The sequence below is a fragment of the Pantherophis guttatus genome, chromosome 6 (genome assembly GCF_059756535.1).
Source record: "Pantherophis guttatus breed Tessera chromosome 6, ASM5975653v1, whole genome shotgun sequence".
Lineage (NCBI taxonomy): Eukaryota > Metazoa > Chordata > Lepidosauria > Squamata > Colubridae > Pantherophis > Pantherophis guttatus.
Genome location: NC_142068.1, coordinates 45,568,797 through 45,589,619, shown reverse-complemented (window position 1 = coordinate 45,589,619; position 20,823 = coordinate 45,568,797). Strand labels below are relative to the sequence as shown.

Sequence of the window (20,823 nt, the reverse complement as noted above, 5' to 3'; positions counted from 1 at the left end):
AGATTTTGCCGCTTTTATTGCCACTAGGTAGGTCTTGACATAAGACCTCACCTGTGTCCGGTCGGAATCGGATTGACTAGTCTTCCAAATGCTCTCTGGGGGCCTTTTCTGATGCTTCATCTCTCTCAGCTCCTCAGAGAACCAAGGAGCCAATTGAGATCGGCATCGGGTCAGAGGCCGCAAAGGCACGACGCGATCCAAAGCTCCAGCGGCCGCACTCTCCCAGGCGGCCACCAGCTCTTCAGTCGAGTCGTGTGTCAGAGTCTCAGGAAATGGCCCAAGCTCTGTCAGGAACGTTTCGGGATCCATCAGGCGCCTGGGACGGAACCATCTGGTCGGTTCCGTCTCCCTGCGGTGGGGGGAAGCGATAGGAAAATCCAAGTGAAGGAGCGAATGATCTGTCCATGACAAGGGTTTAATGTCTAGTTCCCCTCTACCAAGATCATTCAACCACTGACCAGAGACAAAAATCAAGTCCAGAGTGTGTCCCCCTATGTGAGTGGGGCCTTGAACTAACTGGGTCAGGTCCATGGCCGTCATGGAAGCCATGAACTCCCGAGCCACCTCTGATGCCTCATCCACGGATTACTTGGTCTGTTGTGTGGATGTTTGGGTGGTTTAGCGGTGGGGAATTTGTGGAGGGTGGGAGTTTGTTTGGGGATTGTTATGTGTGTTGGACCTGGTCTTTGGGTGTTAAGCGAATTTCGTTGTATGGGTATACTGTGTATACACGTACAATGACAATAAAGTTGTTGTTGTTGTTGTTGTTATTATTATCCGAGGTGGCGCAGTGGTTAGAGTGCAGTACTGCAGCTACTTCAGCTGACTGCTAGTTCAACAGATCAGCGGATCAAATCTCACCAGCTCAAGGTTGACTCAGCCTTCCATCCTTCCAAGGTGGGTAAAATGAGGACCCAGATTGTTATGGGGCAATATGCTATTTAGTATACTGTCTTTGGTGTAAGCCACCCAGAGTCCTCGGAGAGTGGGCGGCATAGAAATATGACTAATAAAAATAATAATAATAATAAATTATTATTCAGTTAACTTCCTTAAATCTATTCCAATGCAGGGGAAGTTGTAGATTATTATTTTAACTATTTCTTAAGTTTTCAAAGCAACCTCCGTAGCTGTGTTTGAGGACTATACGTGGTACTTCTTGAGGCAATCCTGTTTGAACCACACGTATAATAATGGAGATTCATAGAATACACTAATTTATATATGAGACACCTTCAAACAGATACACATTCATGTAAAGTAGAGGAGAATATTGTAGATGAAGGTTGTGAGATATTGTGAGTTGCATAATATGGTGGCATTTGCATTTCTATTGCATGGACTTTAGAGGAAGAAGCAAAGACAGAAAAAAACTGATGACCTTGCCTAACAAAGGCAGGGAGTTGTCAGCTCTGATGCCCTTGATCAAAACATTCATGTTCCTTCTTGCTATCTTTCTACAAAGGGATAATAACGAGTGGCATGTGTAGGGAAAAATCTTTGTTATTCCCAAGGGACATTATGTGCTGGCTTTTAAAGATGCTATGTTGATATGGTGATATGATGAAAAGCCATTTAGCAGTTTAGCAAATTGAATGTACAGATCGGATAGGGCCCCCATTTTTTCTCTGCTGCATGCAGTTTATTTCAAGCTACTAATTATGGTATGTTTCCCAGAAAGCCACCCACACTGTATTCTGAGGAGGAGAGTGGGAGGGTACACATCAAGGTTCAGAGTATCAAAAAACTGAAACAGTTGATAATCCATTGGGATACATGTATTCCAGTGGCTTTTCTCCCAAATCCCAAGCCATAGTTATAGAAATAAATTGCCTGCAGAATCAGACCATGTACCAATAACCTCTCCTGTCCCCTAAGTCATGGAGTGCAAGTATATATGATTAACACTGAATAAACACTTCCCAATACTTTTCAGGGTCTATTTCTGGCTTAAGGGAGAAAATGGAACTGGATTTATTTTAGTTTGACATCTGGCAATTTTGTAATAGGTTTCTGCCAGGGTTCTTGGCAGATAATGTATTGCAGCTAACCAAGATTTTTTTTTTTCCATTTTAGGTCAGAGACTCTTTCTGAAATCTTAAACTGCCACCACTCACTTAAAGCTGGCTCCATCTCCTTCTTGAGACAGGCAGGTCCCACCATTCTCACAGGGTCTGTCGGAGCAACCATCAACAGATAGGTCGCAGTATTTGCCCTGAGATAAGGAAATAAAATGAAACAATCACACTTTAAATCTCCAACCTTGGCAACTTTAAGATTTCTGGACTTCAACTCCCATTGCTGGCTGAGGAACTCTGGGAGTTGAAGTCCACAAGTCTTAAAATTGCCAAGGTTGGAAACCCCTGCTTTAAATGGAAAAGTTCTGCCCAATACAAGTTCTGAAAACCAATTACTTGCTCACCAACCATCTATGTACAGTGAAACAAGACTAACTTGTTATATATAAAATTTCCTGAACTTTTAAATTATTTTTCTTAACAGAAATAGCTCTCCTCGTTTCTTTCTTCTTCTTTTTTTTTTTGCTCAATGTCAAAGGAACAATTGGTTGTGTTCACAGAACATGTTTAACTTCACTACTGAACTGACCCATTTTCTGAGTTTGTACAATGCAGGTAGACCTCAATTTATGACCACAATTAAGCCCAACATTTCTGTTGCTAAGCGAGACAGTTATTAAGTGAATGTTGCCCCATTTTACGATCTTTATTGCCACAGTTGTTAAGTGAGTCACTGCAGTTGTTGGTAGCATGGCTGTTAAGTGAATTGGTTTCCCCACTGACTTTTCTTGTTGGGTCATAAAAGATTATTACATAACCTGGAACACCATAACCGTCATAAATATGAATCAGTTGCCAAGATCTGAATTTTGATCACATGACCACGGGCAAGCTGCAACAGCTGAAGGTGTGGAAAGTGATCATAAATTGCCTTTTTCAGTGCTGTTGTAACTTCGAACAGTCACCAAACAAACTGTTGTAAGTCGAGGACAATCTACACTGAAACATAAAATAATCCAGAGTATTGCACAACATTCAAAGCCACAAAAAGGCAAACCTCAGCATTTTGTATGAATGAACTTATGTCTTTCATTAACTTGGTTAAAAGTGTTGTGGGAACACAGCATTTCCCATGTAGAAGTTTACCACCCAGTCTAACATTTTATATATATCTTTTTGAATCCATGTAGGTTTCACTTCTTAAATTTGTCAGCTGTCTGAGGCTTGGCAAGATATGACTTTAAATAGGCAGCAAACCCACTCCCTTTTTTTCCTAGGTGACCCACCCACCTGCCTTTCACCATACTTACCTTATAACCACTGGGACAGACACAGTGATAGGAGCCCAGAGGATCTCTTTGACAACTGCCCCTGTTTTGGCAGGGATTGGAGAGACAGGGGTTACACTTGGCCTGGATGACCGGTAAGGGAGGTCCTACATAGATGAAAAAAGACATTGCATGAATAAGACTAAGGAAATATAGCTGAAATAACTAAAGACACATTTCTTATATCTGACTATAAAGATCGTGTGCTTCCTGATCAGTATCTCTTCAAAGGAATTGCCGTTTTCCCAACAGCTGAAACCATGGGGTCTCTGACAAATTTGTGTATATACCATGTTTCCCCGAAAATAAGACCCTGTCTTACATTTTTTTTGAACCCTGAAATAAGCTCTTGGCCTAATTGCCATGCGCTCAAAAGCCCGATTGGGCTTATTATCAGGGGATGTCTTATTTTTGGGGAAACAGGGTATATACATACAATATACAATATACAATTTTATTGTATTTTATACAATATTTTATACAATATAAAAAGTGGATAATGGCTGAAAAGAACACCCATTCACCTATTCCTAGGCATAATACTGAGTCCTGGTGTTAAAATAGTTTAATTTTCTGCAAAGCAAGCAGGGTCCCCCCCCCCCAAATTTCTTTCATAGGAATAGTTTTCACAGGAAAAAGTAAAAGAACTTTTCAAAGAATTCTACATTGGTGTGACATACACAGAAGAAAGGGCTCAGACTCTAGGCCTGTTATGAGATAACATAACTTATGTTATGTTATGTTAGGGATTCTGGAAATTATAATCTCATTATATCTATAAGGCTTCTGTATCTTACCCTGGCATTCAAACTTCTTAGCTGGAGTTGTGAGCAGAAGTTTGCCTTCCATATCCGCAGGACCAGCACAACGGGCAATGCCAGGTTCTTTGTAGCCAGTTTTGACCCAGCTTGAGAGCCAGCGCATGTGGCAATCACAATACAGAGGGTTGGCACCAATTGCTCTGCACAGCAGAAAGAATCATAAAGTCTATATAATTATTCAAAGTACAAGAACCAAGTACAAGTACCTTTTATCTGGTCACTCTGCAGAAAAGCCTCTAGATGTCCTAGAACTGATTAATAATCCCATTTTTACTTCCATTTGTTTTTAAATGCAACATTGTTGCATTTCGAATAGTCTCTATTTTCAGCATTTTATTTGATGTCTTAATACTTGATGCTAAATCTGCTACTGTAAATGCCCCAAGTAAAATGTTGCATGCTCATATCACTCATACTCTGACGTTACAGATACTGTGCAATGAATGTAAGTTGAGAGTGTGTGTAGAATTTTCTCCTCCTCCAAAGATAGCACTCATAAATATGTCTAAAAAGATATATACATTCTTAAGGAATAATATCCTAGCCAATTACCAGAAAAAACCCCTATGAGCTCAAGATTAAGATCATTGCCAGTTGTATTAACCTTTGTAATTGGGACTATTGTGGTGCTTTAAAGTTTTGAGGTATGTTCACCCAACACACTTAAGTGATGTCTTACTGAATAAACACACTTGCTTGGCTTCTCTCAACACACTAAGTTCTAACTTATAAATCACAGTTTGCTAAGTCATGTGTTAACCCGGCCTCGATCTAGAAGTCTTTGTCTTTTATTCTTCTGAACTGCAGCAGAAGACTTCATACACATTCCAATTTCTTGGGAGGAAAGAGGGTTCAAGGGCTAATTTTCCTTGTAAGCACACAATGGAGTATTAAGTTAAGCTGCTAACTGATTATGCCAGATGCCAGAAGGAACTTCAACGCATTTCAGCAAAGCACACTTCTTATCACTACAGAACTAATGAGAACACTGCTACCTACAAAATTTCTGGAAGTACTTTGTCCAGGAAAGTTATTACCTAAGACATGTGCCTAGCATCTTTGCACAGCTGAATAAACAAAAGTAAATAAATGGTGCTTTCTTCTTTGTATCTCCAAGCACCATCCTAAAAAAATGCTAAAAAACCCTATTTGGAATAAAAGGAACAAATGCTTACATTAATGATACAGATACTCACAGATGAGATAGGGAGGTAACATCAGCAAAGATCCCTTCAGGGAGCGTGGAGATATCATTTCCATGAAGAGACCTGAATGGAAATACAGACAATTGTTCTTATGCTCAAACAAAAGCTCCAATTATGGAGAGGAAGAAATAGAGCCTAATTTTTCATGTTGTGATTACCCGTTGTCTACTATCTTTAGAAGGCTACATTTTGTGCAATTAGTCGTAGTAAAACTAATGGGATGCTAAGAATTCAGGATTCCTAGACACATGAGCTGTGGTGGTGCAGTGGTTAGAATGCAGTATTGTAGGCTGATTCTGTTCACTGCCAGGAGTTCGATCCTGACCAGCTGAAGGTTGATTCAGCCTTTCATGCTTTTGAGCTCAGTAAAATGAGAACCCATATAGTTGGGAGCAATATGCTGACTCTGTAAACCTCAAAGAAAGACAAAGGAAGGAAGGAAGGAAGGAAGAAGAGGAAGAAGAAGAAAAAGAAAAAAATTAGCTAAACCCAGTTCCCAAAATACTGTTGTTCTGTTCTGTTCTGTTCTGTTCTGTTCTATTCTGTTCTACAGGCAGGTCAATCCTCCACTGGCTCTCACCCATACCAGAGGAAGACCAACCCTGCCACACCAATGGGTCTCTCAAGTCGAATTATGCTCGCAGGGATCCCCATTCAGTTAGTTCCCACAGGGTCCTGCCTCAGATATCCCAGCTGTGATCAACTCCGCCACTCCAGCTGCCAATTGCTCAGTCCACAGTCCTCCCTCATTCCAATCGTAACCTCACCATGTCTCACAGGCCTCCCAATGCTTGCCATTTCTCCTTGGGCATTTGCCTTTTGCTGCTACTCCCACTTCCTGCAAAAGCCCCAACCTACTAACTACTGCACCCCAGCTTTTTTTAACATGCTGTTTGTGATTTTAATCAAGGTGTATGACCAGTTTCTCCTATACCCAATGTCCTTTTAGGAACTGTTCAAAGGAGAGAGAAGCCTTTACCTATCCTTTTTTTTTTCTGTTAATTGTATTTAATTTATAGTTAAAGTTTGCCATGTTGTTTTATAATTTTTAGACACTCCTGAGCTTTGATATCACACTGATTACTTTCCCATGACCCTCAGTCACTTATATTCCAAGAGAGGATTGTGTCTCTGGTATGGAATGGCTTCTAGGTCTACCTGGAAGATGGGCCAACATTATCTTTAATCAAACAATGTCAGCCCATTTTTACCTAGGCTAAGGCAACACTGGAGTTGCTTGCCCATTTGCTGAAATCTGGCGATCACATCCACCATCCATGAATCTCAGAGAAAATAACTATCCAGTGCCAGTTCTTTCCAGGTACTAACAGCCCCCCTCCCCAACAACTCTTAAGGTCATAAAGTGTGAAATGTGAAGGGTGTACACAACCCTTGCTGGGAAAATGATCAAGCTAGGTGAAGATGAGATTTATATCCTCCATTCCTCTCCTCTGAATGACACTTTCTGCATTGAATTCAGAGCCTCCAACACTTCCCAAGGCTGCCAAGAATTTTTCTCAAGAATTCTGTCTCATTTTGCACAATAGAAACAGGTTTGTAAGATTACTAGCTTAATTGATTCTGCCCTCTTGTCCCTTGGGGAATTCATGTATTGCTTTGTTTTACTGCAATTGGTAATGGAGCTATATCTGTTTATACCACTAGGATGTTAGTACTGACTTTACAGATATGCACACCTAGGCTCCTTATTTGCAGAAAGCACACACATGAATCATTATCCCAAGATGGAAGGAGAATTGTGAGTTTGTGTTACTTATTCTGGTGTGATCCTATCTGACAGCTAATTTCTGGATATATCCTCAATATGGGAAATTTCTTAAAATGATACCTACTCTGAAAACTCATAATATTGAGTTTCTATTAAGAAGAAATGTAAACTTGGCCTTGAGAATGGAGAAACAATGACTAAACCACCAAGGAACTTTCAGAAAAGATTAATCAGCCCTGAGAAAAAAGGAGAGCATAAATAACCCAACTCTCAAAATAGCTTGATCTTGTTTGTGTAAGATGGGGCACAGAGAAACCGAGAGGCTTTCAAGATTCTGCTATTTTACCCTACAGTATTATATGAATTCCTGGAATCTCTTCTGTGCCCAATTAATTGATCTTGTCTTCTTTAAAGGCCTGGCAATCTTGAAAGCCTTTCTCTCTCATCAGAAAGACAGATGCTTAACAGGGCCCCTGAAAAAAAATTAAGAAGAGTTTATATGGCAAATAACAGCAGATAATATTCCTATGTTGTTGTTTTTTGTTTTGTTTTGTTTGCTGATGCAGAAATACAATTTTACACTTTAGACTTCGGCACAACTAACTTCATAGATGACACTACAATGTGTTAATTTGCGTTTCCCGTGTAGTTATTACAGAACCCTTTGTTAGAATGGGAAAACTCCGCATGGCCAGCTTGATACGGCCAACACACCACCAGCAGCTTGCCACCGCCAATTCACTGCAGGACAACTCCACACGGCCAACTCTCTGTGGGGACAACTCACCATGGCTGGCCAGAGGGAGAGCCAGTTGGTGGGCAGAGAGCAGAGCGGCAGTGGTGGCTGGAGGCTTCCCATTTTCACACACACACCTTTCATCACCACCACTACCACTACACCAAGATCTGGCCCAAAGAGGCCGGGGACAGGGGTGACAGGCAGTTGGCAGGAAGGTGACGGCAGCTGGGGTGTGTGTGTCCAATTTTCACATACAACCCCTCTTCCCTGCCGCTGTGCCTGCAACCATTCTGAACTCCAGGCCAAAGAGACTAGGGACAACAGTGGTGGTGGCCAAGACAGGCAGCGGTGTGTGTGTGTGAAAATGGGTCACCTCCGTTATTGTCCTGCTGTGACTTGGCGGCAGTGATTTGGCAGAAGTGACTTGGTGATGGGGAGCTGACAGAATGAGCTGACTGTCCCAAACTGGCTGTGCTGAGTTGTACTAAAGCCCTTTTAGTTGAGACAATTGAAGGACAATTTCTTTTAGGTGTAGTATTCTCAAATTGAAAATAAATAATAATACAGAATTTTTGCCACTCTATATCACATTTTCCTTACATGTTCCTATACTCAGCATAGACTGGCTATAATTCAAAATCCAACTATCCATTAGATGCAGGAAGCAATTTCTCTCCTCTCTCACAAGTATCAACAGTCCCATTTACAGACATGCCACTCTTTTCCTTCTCTCCCTCCTATGCCAGCCTGAATTGCCTCCCTTCCCAGAAAAGTACCTGATTTTCTTGTTGTTTTGGTGAAAGAGGAAGTAGCTGCCTTGCCTCCTCATTGGGTGTGTGACTGTAGCGTCAACTTAAAACCTGATGCCCCACAAGATGGCAGATGCCCCACAAAAGATAATAGCCTCTGTCTATGAAAGAGTTAATCACTTTAGAACAGTCTCTGGGTGAAAATCTGAAGAAAGGATTTATTTACCCTTCTACATATCCAACGTCTGCCAATGTTTCTTATAAAAAGATAATTCCTTGAGAATTGTACACAATTACAGACTTCTGAATTCTGTAACCATTAGCAACCACTATGCAATGCCTCTTATTTCAGATCTGCCGAATCACTCTCGGAAGGCAGGCATTTTCACTAAATTGGACTTAAGAGGAGATTACAGTTTGATCTGAATGGAAGAGGGCCATGGAAATTTAACAGCTGTTTTCCTGTTAAAATTCAGATGACATCCTGATTTTTTTTCAGAAGACCCACTCTAACACCAATCAACTTTTGAAGAAAGAAATTTAAATGCTGTACTCAAGAGCACCCTGAAAAATCTCTTTTGATCCCTAGCGCTACTCAGGCATCCAGAACCCACCCACTCCTTAGCTGTGGAAATTGATGCCTTAGAATCGGCTTCAAGAGCTGTTCTCTTGCAGGTTTTGACAAAGGAAGGGGAGGATTTTTTTTTTTTTTACCGTTCACCTTATTCTTCCTGACTGAAAGAAACAATGATATTTTCAAGTAAAGATCTGTGGGCCACAAAACCAATATTCCAACAGTGGAGGTATTTCTTGGAGGGAGCAGGCCACCAAGAGTGTGGAGCAACTGCAGAAGGCTCAGACACTTGCTCCATGTCAGATCAGGCACACATATTTTCTCCCCATTTTTTGTGTCAACTGTGTTTCTAGTTCATATAAAAAGCTGTTACGTGCACTCTCATGCAAGATTAAATATGATATTCTCTGGCCATCTCCTCCACCATGATCTGACTGATGGATACTCCTTTCACAATGCTCTTTTATATCTTCCTCTTCCTCTCAAGGAATAAATATTACAACTTTACCATGATAATAAAGCTGTGGTAGGTGTGGTGAGTGTTCAAAACATTGCATTAGAATCCGAATGAAAGAGTCAAATGTCAAAGACAATGCTTCATCCTGTCATGCCTGCGGCTGGGCAAAGACTGGGCTTAGTAAGCCAGCTAGTTTGTTCCAGCTGCTCCCCTCCCATCCTACACTATGGGATACAGTTTCCCTGGATTTTATTATTGATCTTTGTGCTGTAAAAAAAGTAACACGACCTTTTTGGTGCTAATCTCATCATTCATAATCTAATGGATAACTGGAAAACATAGACATTTACTTGAACAATACTAATAGTTCTCAATTTACAACCAGTCACTTAGCAACAGTTTGAAGTTACAATGGACCCCCTTCCCCCAAAAACTACTTTTGACCTGGTTCCAAAGTTCCAATATCCGAGTTCCCCTTCATGGTTACATGACCATATTTTGGGCACTTGGCAACCAACCTGCATTTATGGCTATTTGCAGTGCCCTGTGAGAAAATAATACCCCATAACAAACAATGAGTTGCACTTGCTTTACGACCATTGCATTCACTTAATCACTGCTCCAAAAAGGGTAATAAAAGCGGGTCTGATGATTATGTGATGGTCTGCTTTACAACCATCACAACTTATGACTGATTATAATTGCACAGTTTAATTATGGTCATAACTCGAGAACTACTTGTATTTACACTACAGAATAATTAAATTACAGGTAGTCCTCAACTTTATTGTGACCACAATTGAGCCCAAAATTTCTGTTGCTAAGTGAAATATTTGTTCAGTGAGTTTTGCCCCCATTTATGACCTTTCTTGCCACCGTTAAGTGAATCACTCCAGTTTTTAAGTTAGTGGCAAAGTTGTTAAATGAATCCAACTTCCCCATTGACTTTGCTTGTCAAAAGATCGCTAAAGGTTATCACATGACACCTGGATACTGCAACCATCATAAAGATGAGTCAATTGCCAAGCATCTGAATTTTCATCATGTGACCATAGGGATGCTCCAAGGGTCATAGGTGTGGAAAAATTTTCAGTGCCATTGTAACTTTGAATGGTCACTAAATGAACTGTTGTAAATCAAGGACTACCTGTACTGCCTCTTGCAGAATATGCCTATTGCTCATTGCATTCCTCCATCAGCATGCCATCTTTTCTACCAGTCAAGCACTGGATTTCAAAGCACAATTTAGAAATGAAGGAACAAGAAATTGAATTATAAGGGTTCACATGAGTGGAGTTTACAGAGATGCAGTACAGTCTGAACTCCAAAAGGAGGGACTGAAGTATAAAAAATGGTATTAGCTAGAGTCTAAGCAGATCACCCATAACCACCCCAATTCATTCACCTCTCCTGGGCCCCTTAGAGAAGCAATAAAAATGCTAGTAAAGCCATAAATAGGAAGGCAAAGAAACGTTGATCACAAGGAGAATGAATATTTAGAGGCCAGGAAAACTATGGGAAGCAAGGACAAGGGAGATAAGAAAAGAAAGAGAAACACCAGATATTTATTACTATTATAACACATGGTTTCTGTATTCTCAATAAACCTTTGTTTTGTTTTGTTTTGTTTTGTTTTAGTTCGACCTTCATTACTTCGCTATCTCTGACACCATAATTTACAAGTATATTCTAATTTATATAAATCTATATAAGCAAGGGGTTATATAGAAATCAAGGGGTTGCTTTCTCTGCCATTGGGCCATTTCTAGTCTCCAGTAAATCAAAATTCTATGGGATGGGTATTCTGATCTCCATTATTAAATGAACTCATACAAGGGTATTTTTTCCTAGGCAGGTAACACGAGTAAGTAATGGACAATAATGCAAGATAATAGCTGTACATATACCTTACATACAAACATGGACTATATGAAGGAAAGGTCTCTCAGGCAGTGGTGGGATTCAAAAATTTTTACTACCGGTTTGTGGGTGTGGCTTGGTGGGCGTGGCAGGGGAAGGATACTGTAAAATCTCCATTCCCACTCCACTCCAGGGGAAGGATACTATAAAATCTCCATTCCCTCCCCACCCCAGGGGAAGGTTACTGCAAAAATCCCCATTTCCTCCCAATCAGCTGGGACTCAGGAGGCAGAGAATAGATGGGGGTGGGGCCAGTCAGAGGTGGTATTTACTGGTTCTCACAACTACTCAAAATTCCCGCTACCAGTTCTCCAGAACTTGTCACAATCTCCTGAATACCACCTGTGCTCTCAGGTCATAGGAAATTAATCAATTTTCTCTTGAGCACCCCACAATAAGGGAAAATAGGACCCAAGGGCACCTCTACCCCCCATGGCCATTTCTTTTCACTCCTCCAAACTCTCTGTTTCACCTGACTTTTTTATTTAAAGCATCTTTAAACATAAAACGGAACTTGGCCTGCAGCAAAGTAAAGATCCAGCCTCTAATATTCTCTTTATTTAAACAATATACAGCTTTATTTGGTAATCTGCCCTCCTGCCCGGTAAAAAACAAAGTTGATTTTGACTGAGGTAGTAGAAAGTATTTGGGAGGCTAGGCTAAGGTAATGATGGAGAGAGGCATCATAAATTTGCCTTATAGTAAATGTATGATTTATGATTGGCCCTTTAAAATGGAAGTCATTTTCTCAACCCGTTCACCCACCCCCAAATTCCCAATGTGCCATATCTTTGCCTGGTTGCTATCCATTAAAACAAAATAATGACCAGGCAAAATTCATTCTCCAGTAAACCACAAACAGGAGATTCCTCAGAGAAATGAATAAGGAAGGACAGGTGATATGAATTGGGTGCAAAAGACAAGATACATACAGCAGCCGTAGTGAATGGAGACCTTCAAAGGCTAGTGAGGGGATACACTGCAGTGCATTGTAGCTGAGGATCCTACATGAAATTGGAGAGAGGCAGAAACAATTTAAACAATCATATGTTGTGTAATTACATCCCATACATTGACTGTATTCCTCTCTGCAGTATTTTGTAAGATGCACTAAAAGGTAACTCATAGAAAAATCTTAAATATTTTGAATCAGAATCTCTCTCCTAATCAATCTCATTTTGGACAGGATATAAATCGCAACTATAAAGGAAACCTGCTTTGCACAATAAAAAGCCATATAGCAGATATCTTTATAAGGTCTCTAAGTAAATCCATACAACCTTCTTGCCTTGGCACAAGGAAGGCACGCTAAGACTTTCCTGACAACATAACCTTATGCATCTGCCTGCATCTCAGTGACTCCCACAGCGGGTTTAAAGATTCTTTAAGATACTGTGCTTACCCTAATATCCCACTTAGGACACTGTATGCTGGCAATGTAGAGTGCATTAATGGGCATTCAGGAGGTGGCATGACATGCTTTGTGATAGCAACTTTGTGGCTTCAATTACTTCTGCTAGTTTCCTGTGGGACCAGTCTCTTCGGTCCCTGATCTCTTTATTCTCTCTAAGTCTTCTTTCGGTTGTAAGGGAAACTGGAACTCCAATTTTTTCCGCTTTTTTGTTGTTTGGAAAAATGGGTGGGTGGGCAGGTCCAGCTAGATAGGGAGAAGTCCTGAAACTGACAAGCTCACTCCTCACTTGATACTCCCTTCTGCCAAATAGTGGTCCACAAAACAAACCACATTTGTTTGTTTTTAAAAAATAGGCCACTAGGAAAAGAAAAAATCTGCATGGAGTTATTAGAGCATTATGCATTCTAAATGGAATAGGCTTTTCAAATGCTAGATGATGGTGGGCAGGGCTGGAATTATAGCCAAATCACTGGCCTTGGGTCATTTTGTGCTAAACATGGATAGAAAGCAGCTCAGTTTGGGCCTGTTCCAGGTACCTGGTAAGAATGTGCTACAGAGGCAGCAAAAATATGGATTTCCTGCTAGCTTTAGGGTAGAAGGGGAACATAGCAAAAGAGCTGAGTGGATGTGGCCTTTGCCCAGGTTTTCACCACAGGAACCCAATGATATCTGTCCCTGCAATCTGAAGTAGGATAACTCTTTTAGATTCAGCTCTGTTGGAAAACACTCACAAAGTAGTCAGTTGGCTCATATTGGTGAAGGAATTGTTGCTGAGGAAGCTGATCTTATTGTTGCTCAGGTCTCTGCAAAACAGAAGCATGATGCAGGTTCTAATATCACTTTTAACATAATCTTTCTTCCTTCCTCTTATTTCTCAAGCAAAAATCTACAATCCTTTGCAATTGCAGTATACATATATATATATATATACTCATAAATCCGCTTTATGGTTTATCAGCACTTTTATGCAACTTTCTGCATGACGATTGCATGATGCAATCCATTATTCTACCTCAAATTAGCTGTATCCAATTCAAAATGGCTGAATTTTTCTTGTAAGAACCCTGCAACTTTATTTGCTTTAAGAGGGTGTCATGATTAAGAAGACTAAATTAAGAAGACTAATAGGAAAATTGAATCTAAAAATGTTTCCTAATATTTTTTTTCCTTAAGATTTTTCCATTTTCTGCTTTAAACATCATTTTGTATGATGCAAATGTTTCTATTTCTCTTCTCAGATGTTTTCTAATGGACAGTACAGAAGATAAGAGGGGACTACCTCTCTTGACTATTTCTTGGTCTTCTCTGATCCCCTTCTGTTTCAATATACATAATTCTATGGCATTCTATGCTTTTAATGAAACAGTGCTTTTTGCTAATTACTGAAAAAAAGAATATGAAAGATAAATCACTGGGTTGTACAGGGCAGTCTGGCCTTATGTTTTACTTTTGTTTATAACAATGTGAAGCTTCACTGCATATTAGTAACATCATGACCATCTGCTTCTACTAAAAGCTGCTATAGACCCCCTTATCTTCTGCACCAGCTTTAATTTATATCACTACATCAATTAACAACACACTGATGTCTCTTCCTATTTATTCTTTGTCCAATTAGATATGCAGCAAAGGAATCCAGGTCACACCTACTCATCTCGAGTCAGCAAGTTGGAGAAAATGGATCTAGATTATGGTGAAGATCTTAGCAGTTTTCAGAACATCCTAGAGGGTGTTATGATCCTTATATTTAATCTACCATCTCCAGGAAAGACCACTGTAGGTTTCATCAGATGAGTAACTTCTTAGAGCTTCTCGGACACTTACACCAGCTGCAAGTAACGGAAGGTGGAGAGTTGTCCTGGAATAAGGATGAATTGGTTGCCATCCAAATAGCTGCAAGAATAGTAAAAATATGCATCAGATATTACAACTGAACTGCTAAAAGAGCAAAGTTCAAGATCTCCGTGTGCAAAATGTATAATATGAAGGTACAGTTTATCACCTTGTCTTCTTTACTGTTACTGCTATGCAGATGGTTAATTAACATTACAAAGCAACATATTGATAACTGTGGCCCTTTCTGCATACCACAGATTCACTATTTGTGGATGATAAACCATAACGACAAACTTAATATCCCAATACATTTGCCACACAGGAATAATAGTTCAAAATATCCAAAAATATTTTTTAATCTTTCTTCATACAAATGGCAGCAAAATTGCAAATCTTGTGCAACTCAAGAGACTAGGTGCATTAGTCAGTTTGCTGCTCCAAATCCAGAGAGTACAACCTGAGACCCAGCCAGCTCCTAAAAATATGGGTACAACCCAGAGGTGAAATGTAAAATTTGTTACTACCGGTTCTGTGCGCGTGGTTTGGTGGGCGGGTTAATGTGACTGGGTGGGTGTGGCCAACTTTTTTTTTTTTTTTTACTTTTAAAAGCATCTTTTCTACAACCATAAGAGGTTGCAGAAAAAAATGCTTTTAAAAGCCTCTGACAATCAGGCAACTCAGCTGGGATCGTTACAAGCTTTTAAAAACATTTTTTTCTACAACCTCAAAGAGGTTGTAGAAAAAAATGCTTTTAAAAGCCTCTAACCATCCCAGCTGAGCCGCGCAATCATCAGAGGCTTTTTAAAAAAACTTTTAAAAGCATTTTTTCGGCCGAAGAGGTTGTAGAAAAAATGCTTTTAAAAATAAATAAATAAATAAAGCCTTTGATGATTGCGTGGCTCAGCTGGGCATGGGGAGGGGGCAGGGATTTTTGCTACCGGTATCCGAACCACCCGCCACCATCGCTCCCGGATCGGGTGATCCGGTCTGAACCGGGAGCATTTCACCCCTGGTACAACCTCACTAGCTCTTCCAAAATTTGCTAGTCACGTGTTATTTTTAATGTGATTAAAAAAAACTATTAAATATATGGAAAACAATCATATTAACTGGATTTAATTAATATAATGTCTTCTAAAAGAAATTTGTTTTTGTACTGATTCCACCCATATTTTTGTTCTACTTTTGGGGACTCCAGTCCAGTCCCTAGCACCACCTCAAAACCAAGTGTGATTGTTAGCCTAAAAAGGCTGTGCTAACCATTTTTCATCCATGGATACAAAGTGTCAGTTCTCATAATGCTCCTTCCAGCAGATATCCTATATATCTATACTCACAGCTCAGTAACATTCTTGGGTATCCCTTTTGGAAGGCTTTTCAGGTGCTTATTGCTGCAGCGAACTACTGTGTCTAGGCAGGTGCACTCCTGGGGGCACTGAGGACGTGGGAAACAGATGGTCTCCTCCTGACCTGCCAAGGAACAAGCCAAGAAGAATGCAATATGACACACCAGATATAAACTTTGTCTCAAATCTTTGCAAGAAATTCTGGGTTTTCTATTAGTATGTAGGTCTTCAAGAGTCAGAAATATCAAGAACAATTAGAACTCGGGATGTTAATCAACTGATGTGATTAATTCATTAGAAAAAACAATGTAGGTTTTTATGGGAAGTGATGGAAAGGTTCCATTTTGAAACGGTGCCTTTGTATTGAATTACAAGAAGGTTTCAAGGCAGAGAAGTGCACTCAAAAAGCTAACTTACTGTGATTAATTTTTTCTGGGTCACAGCCATCCCTACCAATTCTCCACACAAAGGCTACGTTGAAAGCAGCTACTGCATTGGATCAAGGCCAATGACGTACACATGCTTGCCAAATTCACATGATTTATTCGTTTAGTAAATCAGTATTATCGTAAAATATTTTTTGCATCAAGATATTTCACTTACTTAATCTGGATGGTTAAACACCATAGCTAATTAAATTGCTTTGTCTTTAACCAACTTTTCAACCTTAAAAAAGAATGCTTAAAATCAGTAGACATAACTCTAGGAACCATTAATAATTAGAAATCCATGCATGTTTAGCAAAAATTACGTTTTGGCTAATTTGTGGGTTGAGGATACTAATTGGTTTTCTCTACTTTGGTGCTACCCTTCAATACTTAGTTTCTATATATCTAAATGGCACAGAGTTGTGTATATCATATTAGACTAGTTGGTTATGCCCATGTATTTGTAACTGAGTGAAGGAAAAAAAAGTGAAGGAAAAGCTAATTCAGTTATAATTTCAATGCAAAATTCAAGTTTTCCTAACCTATATGCAGACAAAAATGCAGTTGTCATTATTTGATATTTATGATTTTCCTGATACTCTGATGTAATTTTCTGAAGAAAACATTCATACAAAAATAGTTTACTGATTGGGACAGGTTAAAAAATCTGGAAAGAAAGGCAGGAAAAGGCACACAAAAATGTGTATATTGGTAAAAGTTGCATGATATATGCCCGTGATGGCGAACCTATGGCATGCTTTCCACAGGCGGCACATGGAGCCATGTCCCCTGGCACGCCAGCTCAGCTCCGGTGCACATGCGTCGGAGTATCTGGAGGCTGGGGACAGCAAAAAAGTCACTTCCTGTCCAACCAGAAGTTGGGAAACGGGCCGTTTCGGGCCTCCGAGGGGATGGGGAAGGCCGTTTTCGCCCTCCCCAGATGCATAGAGAGGATCTGGAGCCAGGTGAGAAAGAAAAATGGGCCTACCAGTCCATCGTGTGCTAGGAGCGGGAGGAAGGGGGGTTGCATGCACGGGGCAGGGTGCATAGAATTATGGGTGTGGGCACACGTGCATGCGAACCTCCCCCGCCCCCCTTCCTGGCACACAATGGCAAAAAGGTTAACCATCACTGATATATGCATATTAAAAGAAAACACTTGCAAAAATGAGTAGACTGAGCAATAGATATATAGATATATATTATTTAGCTTTGTGCATCAAAATGTGCAAATTGATATATACATGGAACTGAACTATGATTCAAAAGTAAAAATCTAAGCAAAATGTGTTGAAATATAGAATGAGACTGTACATTATTTTTCAGTGTCTGTTTATGTGAGTACCCTATGCTATTTTTAGATTTACAACAAAACAATGTTGAATTATTTTCAATTCATTCAGAGAAATGGGATAAAGAAGTCAATTAGAGCTTTGCATCATGTTTAAGCATGATTCTTTATGAATCTGGATTACACTGCTCTTTTAGAAGACACAAAATGATTTGGCGCACATATATAAGAAACCTCACTGTGTAAAGCTTGTATATTTGCTTTGTTGTCCTTGCTATTACCCAAAAACTGAGCGCCCATAAGTTACCTTCCTCACACCTGAAGTCGGGGAAGGCAACATCCTGCAGTGGGATTTGGCGCAGAAAATCTGGATTGTGGCAGCGTGGATTCCCAGTCACAATCTTCCTCTTGCGAAGCCAATCACCCAGCCAGGCCAGATGGCAATTGCAATTGAAGGGGTTAGCCAGTAGGTTCCTGGGTTCAAAGGTTATGTAAAGAAGATAAATAATACAACTGTTGATGGAAATTTTAACTTCTCGCAGTTGGAATGAAATTTCCTGACCACTTTTAAACCCAATCACCTTTCTCATATCTGGTAAACACCTAATTATATATTGATAATATAAACCTACTTTACATGTTGTCGAGTTGAACTATTAGCCACCTAGTCTAGCATTGTTTATATTTCCCAAACATGGATGTTAAGACAATGTTACACCATCATTTTATAATTACAGCCTGTAGGAATTACCAGCAGCTCTCCAGGAGGATTGGGGAGCTGCTGGTAATTAAGATTGGTCTTCATTGATTACCATGAATTCTTCAAGGTTTCAAGAATAGACCAATTGCAGAGCTTTCAGATTGGCTACCAACCTATATGTTTTTTTTAAAAAAATTAATTTATTCATAAAGGCTTCTAACATAGTTCTCCTCCTGCAATGAGAACACAAGTAGCTATACTGGTGTTCTGCCTGTGGACTTCCTGTTGGCTTCTAGTTGGCCATTGTGGGAACAGAATGCTGGGCAACATGCATGATCCAATTCAGCGGAACTGTTCTGTTCTCTTGTCTTTCCCAACCCTACTTAGAGGAGCATCTTTCATTTGGGGAGATCATGAACTGAATCAAGGAGTTCTGAGTTAAGAAATCTTGCACAAGTCTTTCCTCTGAAATATAAACTCATTAAATTGCCTTAGGCAAATTGTGGCACTTGTACCTCAGTGCTTCCCCAGTAACTGTAAAGAGCAAGAGCAAGCTTAGAAGATAAGATGAAGTAGTATTTTGACTCAAGCAAATGGTATAAATATTCATTTGTTACCATTTGTGTATTTTTAATAGCTTTACTCCCCATAAAGAGATTTACAAAATTGAGAGATAAAATCAAATATTACCAATATGCAAAATAGTTTCTTAGCAACATCCCATGGTTTGAAACAGTGATAAATGCCTATTTTAGCAACTACAGCATTTCAACCATGGCCCCCAGCTGAAAGTGAAGAGGGCCATTCTCACAAACGAAAATTTCCTCTTGTCTAGTCATGACTCAAGAGATGTGGCTCTTTGCAAACAGTTCTCTGATAACTATACTAAGTTTAAAATGGGAACACCCCAGAACCTGGATCAGTTCATAATGGAAGCAATTTCTGAGACCAGAGAATAGTTTGGAAAGGAAAAATAACATAAAAATCCAAGAGAAAAGACCTGTGTTATATTAAACTAACATTTCCCTTTCTTACAACTCACAGAGTAGAGAGTGACTGCAGTGTATCAAAAGCCCCCGGTGAAATAATGCTGATCTGATTGTCATACAAGGAAAGAAGGCGCACATTGCGCAGCCCAGTGAAACTGTCATTGTGAATACAGTTGATGCGATTGTTCCTCAACATCCTGGGGAGAAAAGAGAAGATGGGAAGAAGCCATTTTACAGTAAGTTGTTAGCAAGAAGCATCGATATTCTGCAAAATGGTGCTCCTCCCTCCTACTATTCCCAGTTAGGGGTGACTTACAATGTCCGCAGCCCATCCAAGCCCCGGAACATGGAGCTGCGCACTGACTCTAGCTGGTTAGCAGTCAAATGTAACTCGCTCACTGAGGCTGCCCCCTCAAAGGCCCCATCCTCGATCTCTGAGAGTTTGTTGTTGCTCAAATTTCTAGGAAAGCAAGGAGCAGGAAGTCAATATAGGAAGGGTTGCATCTTACTTCACAGTCTACCAGTCTCTGTTACTTCAACGGTAACAAAAGAAGACTAGTTCCGATAGATCCAATGGTGGAAGTGTGTTTCATTTAGCAGCTTTCAATTCTCCCCCTAGATTACTTCTGCACTCACTTGAACATCTGTCATAATTTTAGGCCTAATTTTGTAACCTCAAGCAGGTTGCTGAGAGAGTAATCAGAGTCTAGGCATTTTTGCATCTGTTTCCTGAAGAATAACAATAGTTAAAATAGTTATGTATTACTTCCACTATCAGAAGGAATATGCCTCCTAAAATTGGTAGGCTATGTGAGGAGGAAGAGGGTGCTTGTTGTGGACTTCATATATATGCAAGGAGATAGCAGATGGATTCAGCATAGTTCTTTATATCCATTTATACCAATGCCTGTAGGAACTGTGACAGCTCTTTCGCTGCCACATCTTTTAAAAATATTGCTATGCTGTAAAGCCCACTCCAAAATCCTATCTAAGGAGGAATGTGTTCCTAGAAGCTGTCATCCATATAACTCACATTTTCTTTAAGTGTGGAAGTTTCTTGAAGATACCTGTCGCCTCCACCACTGTGATTTCATTGTTATTCAGGCGTCTGCACGGGAAAGAAAGTAAAATAAACATGCAAGCCTGAGAGCAAAGATTTACGCTGCATGAACAATATAATAGCCATGCTTTCTTATACAAAAACCGTCCAGAATAAGGAAAAAATGAAGTGAGTGGCACAGTGGAAAGCTTGGGGATTTCCTGAGAAGGACATGAGCAT

General features: G+C 40.0%; 1 protein-coding gene across 2 annotated transcripts in view; it reads right to left on the bottom strand.

The window, feature by feature from the left end:
• SLIT1 (slit guidance ligand 1) overlaps positions 1-20,823 on the bottom strand; it is a 145,845-nt gene that overhangs the window by 9,444 nt on the left and 115,578 nt on the right. For both annotated transcript variants that reach the window (XR_015728626.1, XM_034439889.3), the window contains exons 17-28: positions 20,578-20,652; positions 19,861-20,004; positions 19,598-19,741; positions 18,163-18,329; positions 16,128-16,260; positions 14,779-14,847; positions 13,686-13,757; positions 12,473-12,544; positions 5,364-5,435; positions 4,144-4,307; positions 3,329-3,453; positions 2,118-2,215 (exon numbers count right to left, since the gene is read on the bottom strand). Coding sequence is in view for 1 of the 2 variants with exons in the window: in XM_034439889.3 (XP_034295780.2) it covers positions 2,118-2,215; positions 3,329-3,453; positions 4,144-4,307; positions 5,364-5,435; positions 12,473-12,544; positions 13,686-13,757; positions 14,779-14,847; positions 16,128-16,260; positions 18,163-18,329; positions 19,598-19,741; positions 19,861-20,004; positions 20,578-20,652 (1,335 nt within the window). In the remaining variant the exon portion in view is untranslated. The remainder of the gene's footprint in view (positions 1-2,117; positions 2,216-3,328; positions 3,454-4,143; positions 4,308-5,363; positions 5,436-12,472; positions 12,545-13,685; positions 13,758-14,778; positions 14,848-16,127; positions 16,261-18,162; positions 18,330-19,597; positions 19,742-19,860; positions 20,005-20,577; positions 20,653-20,823) is intronic.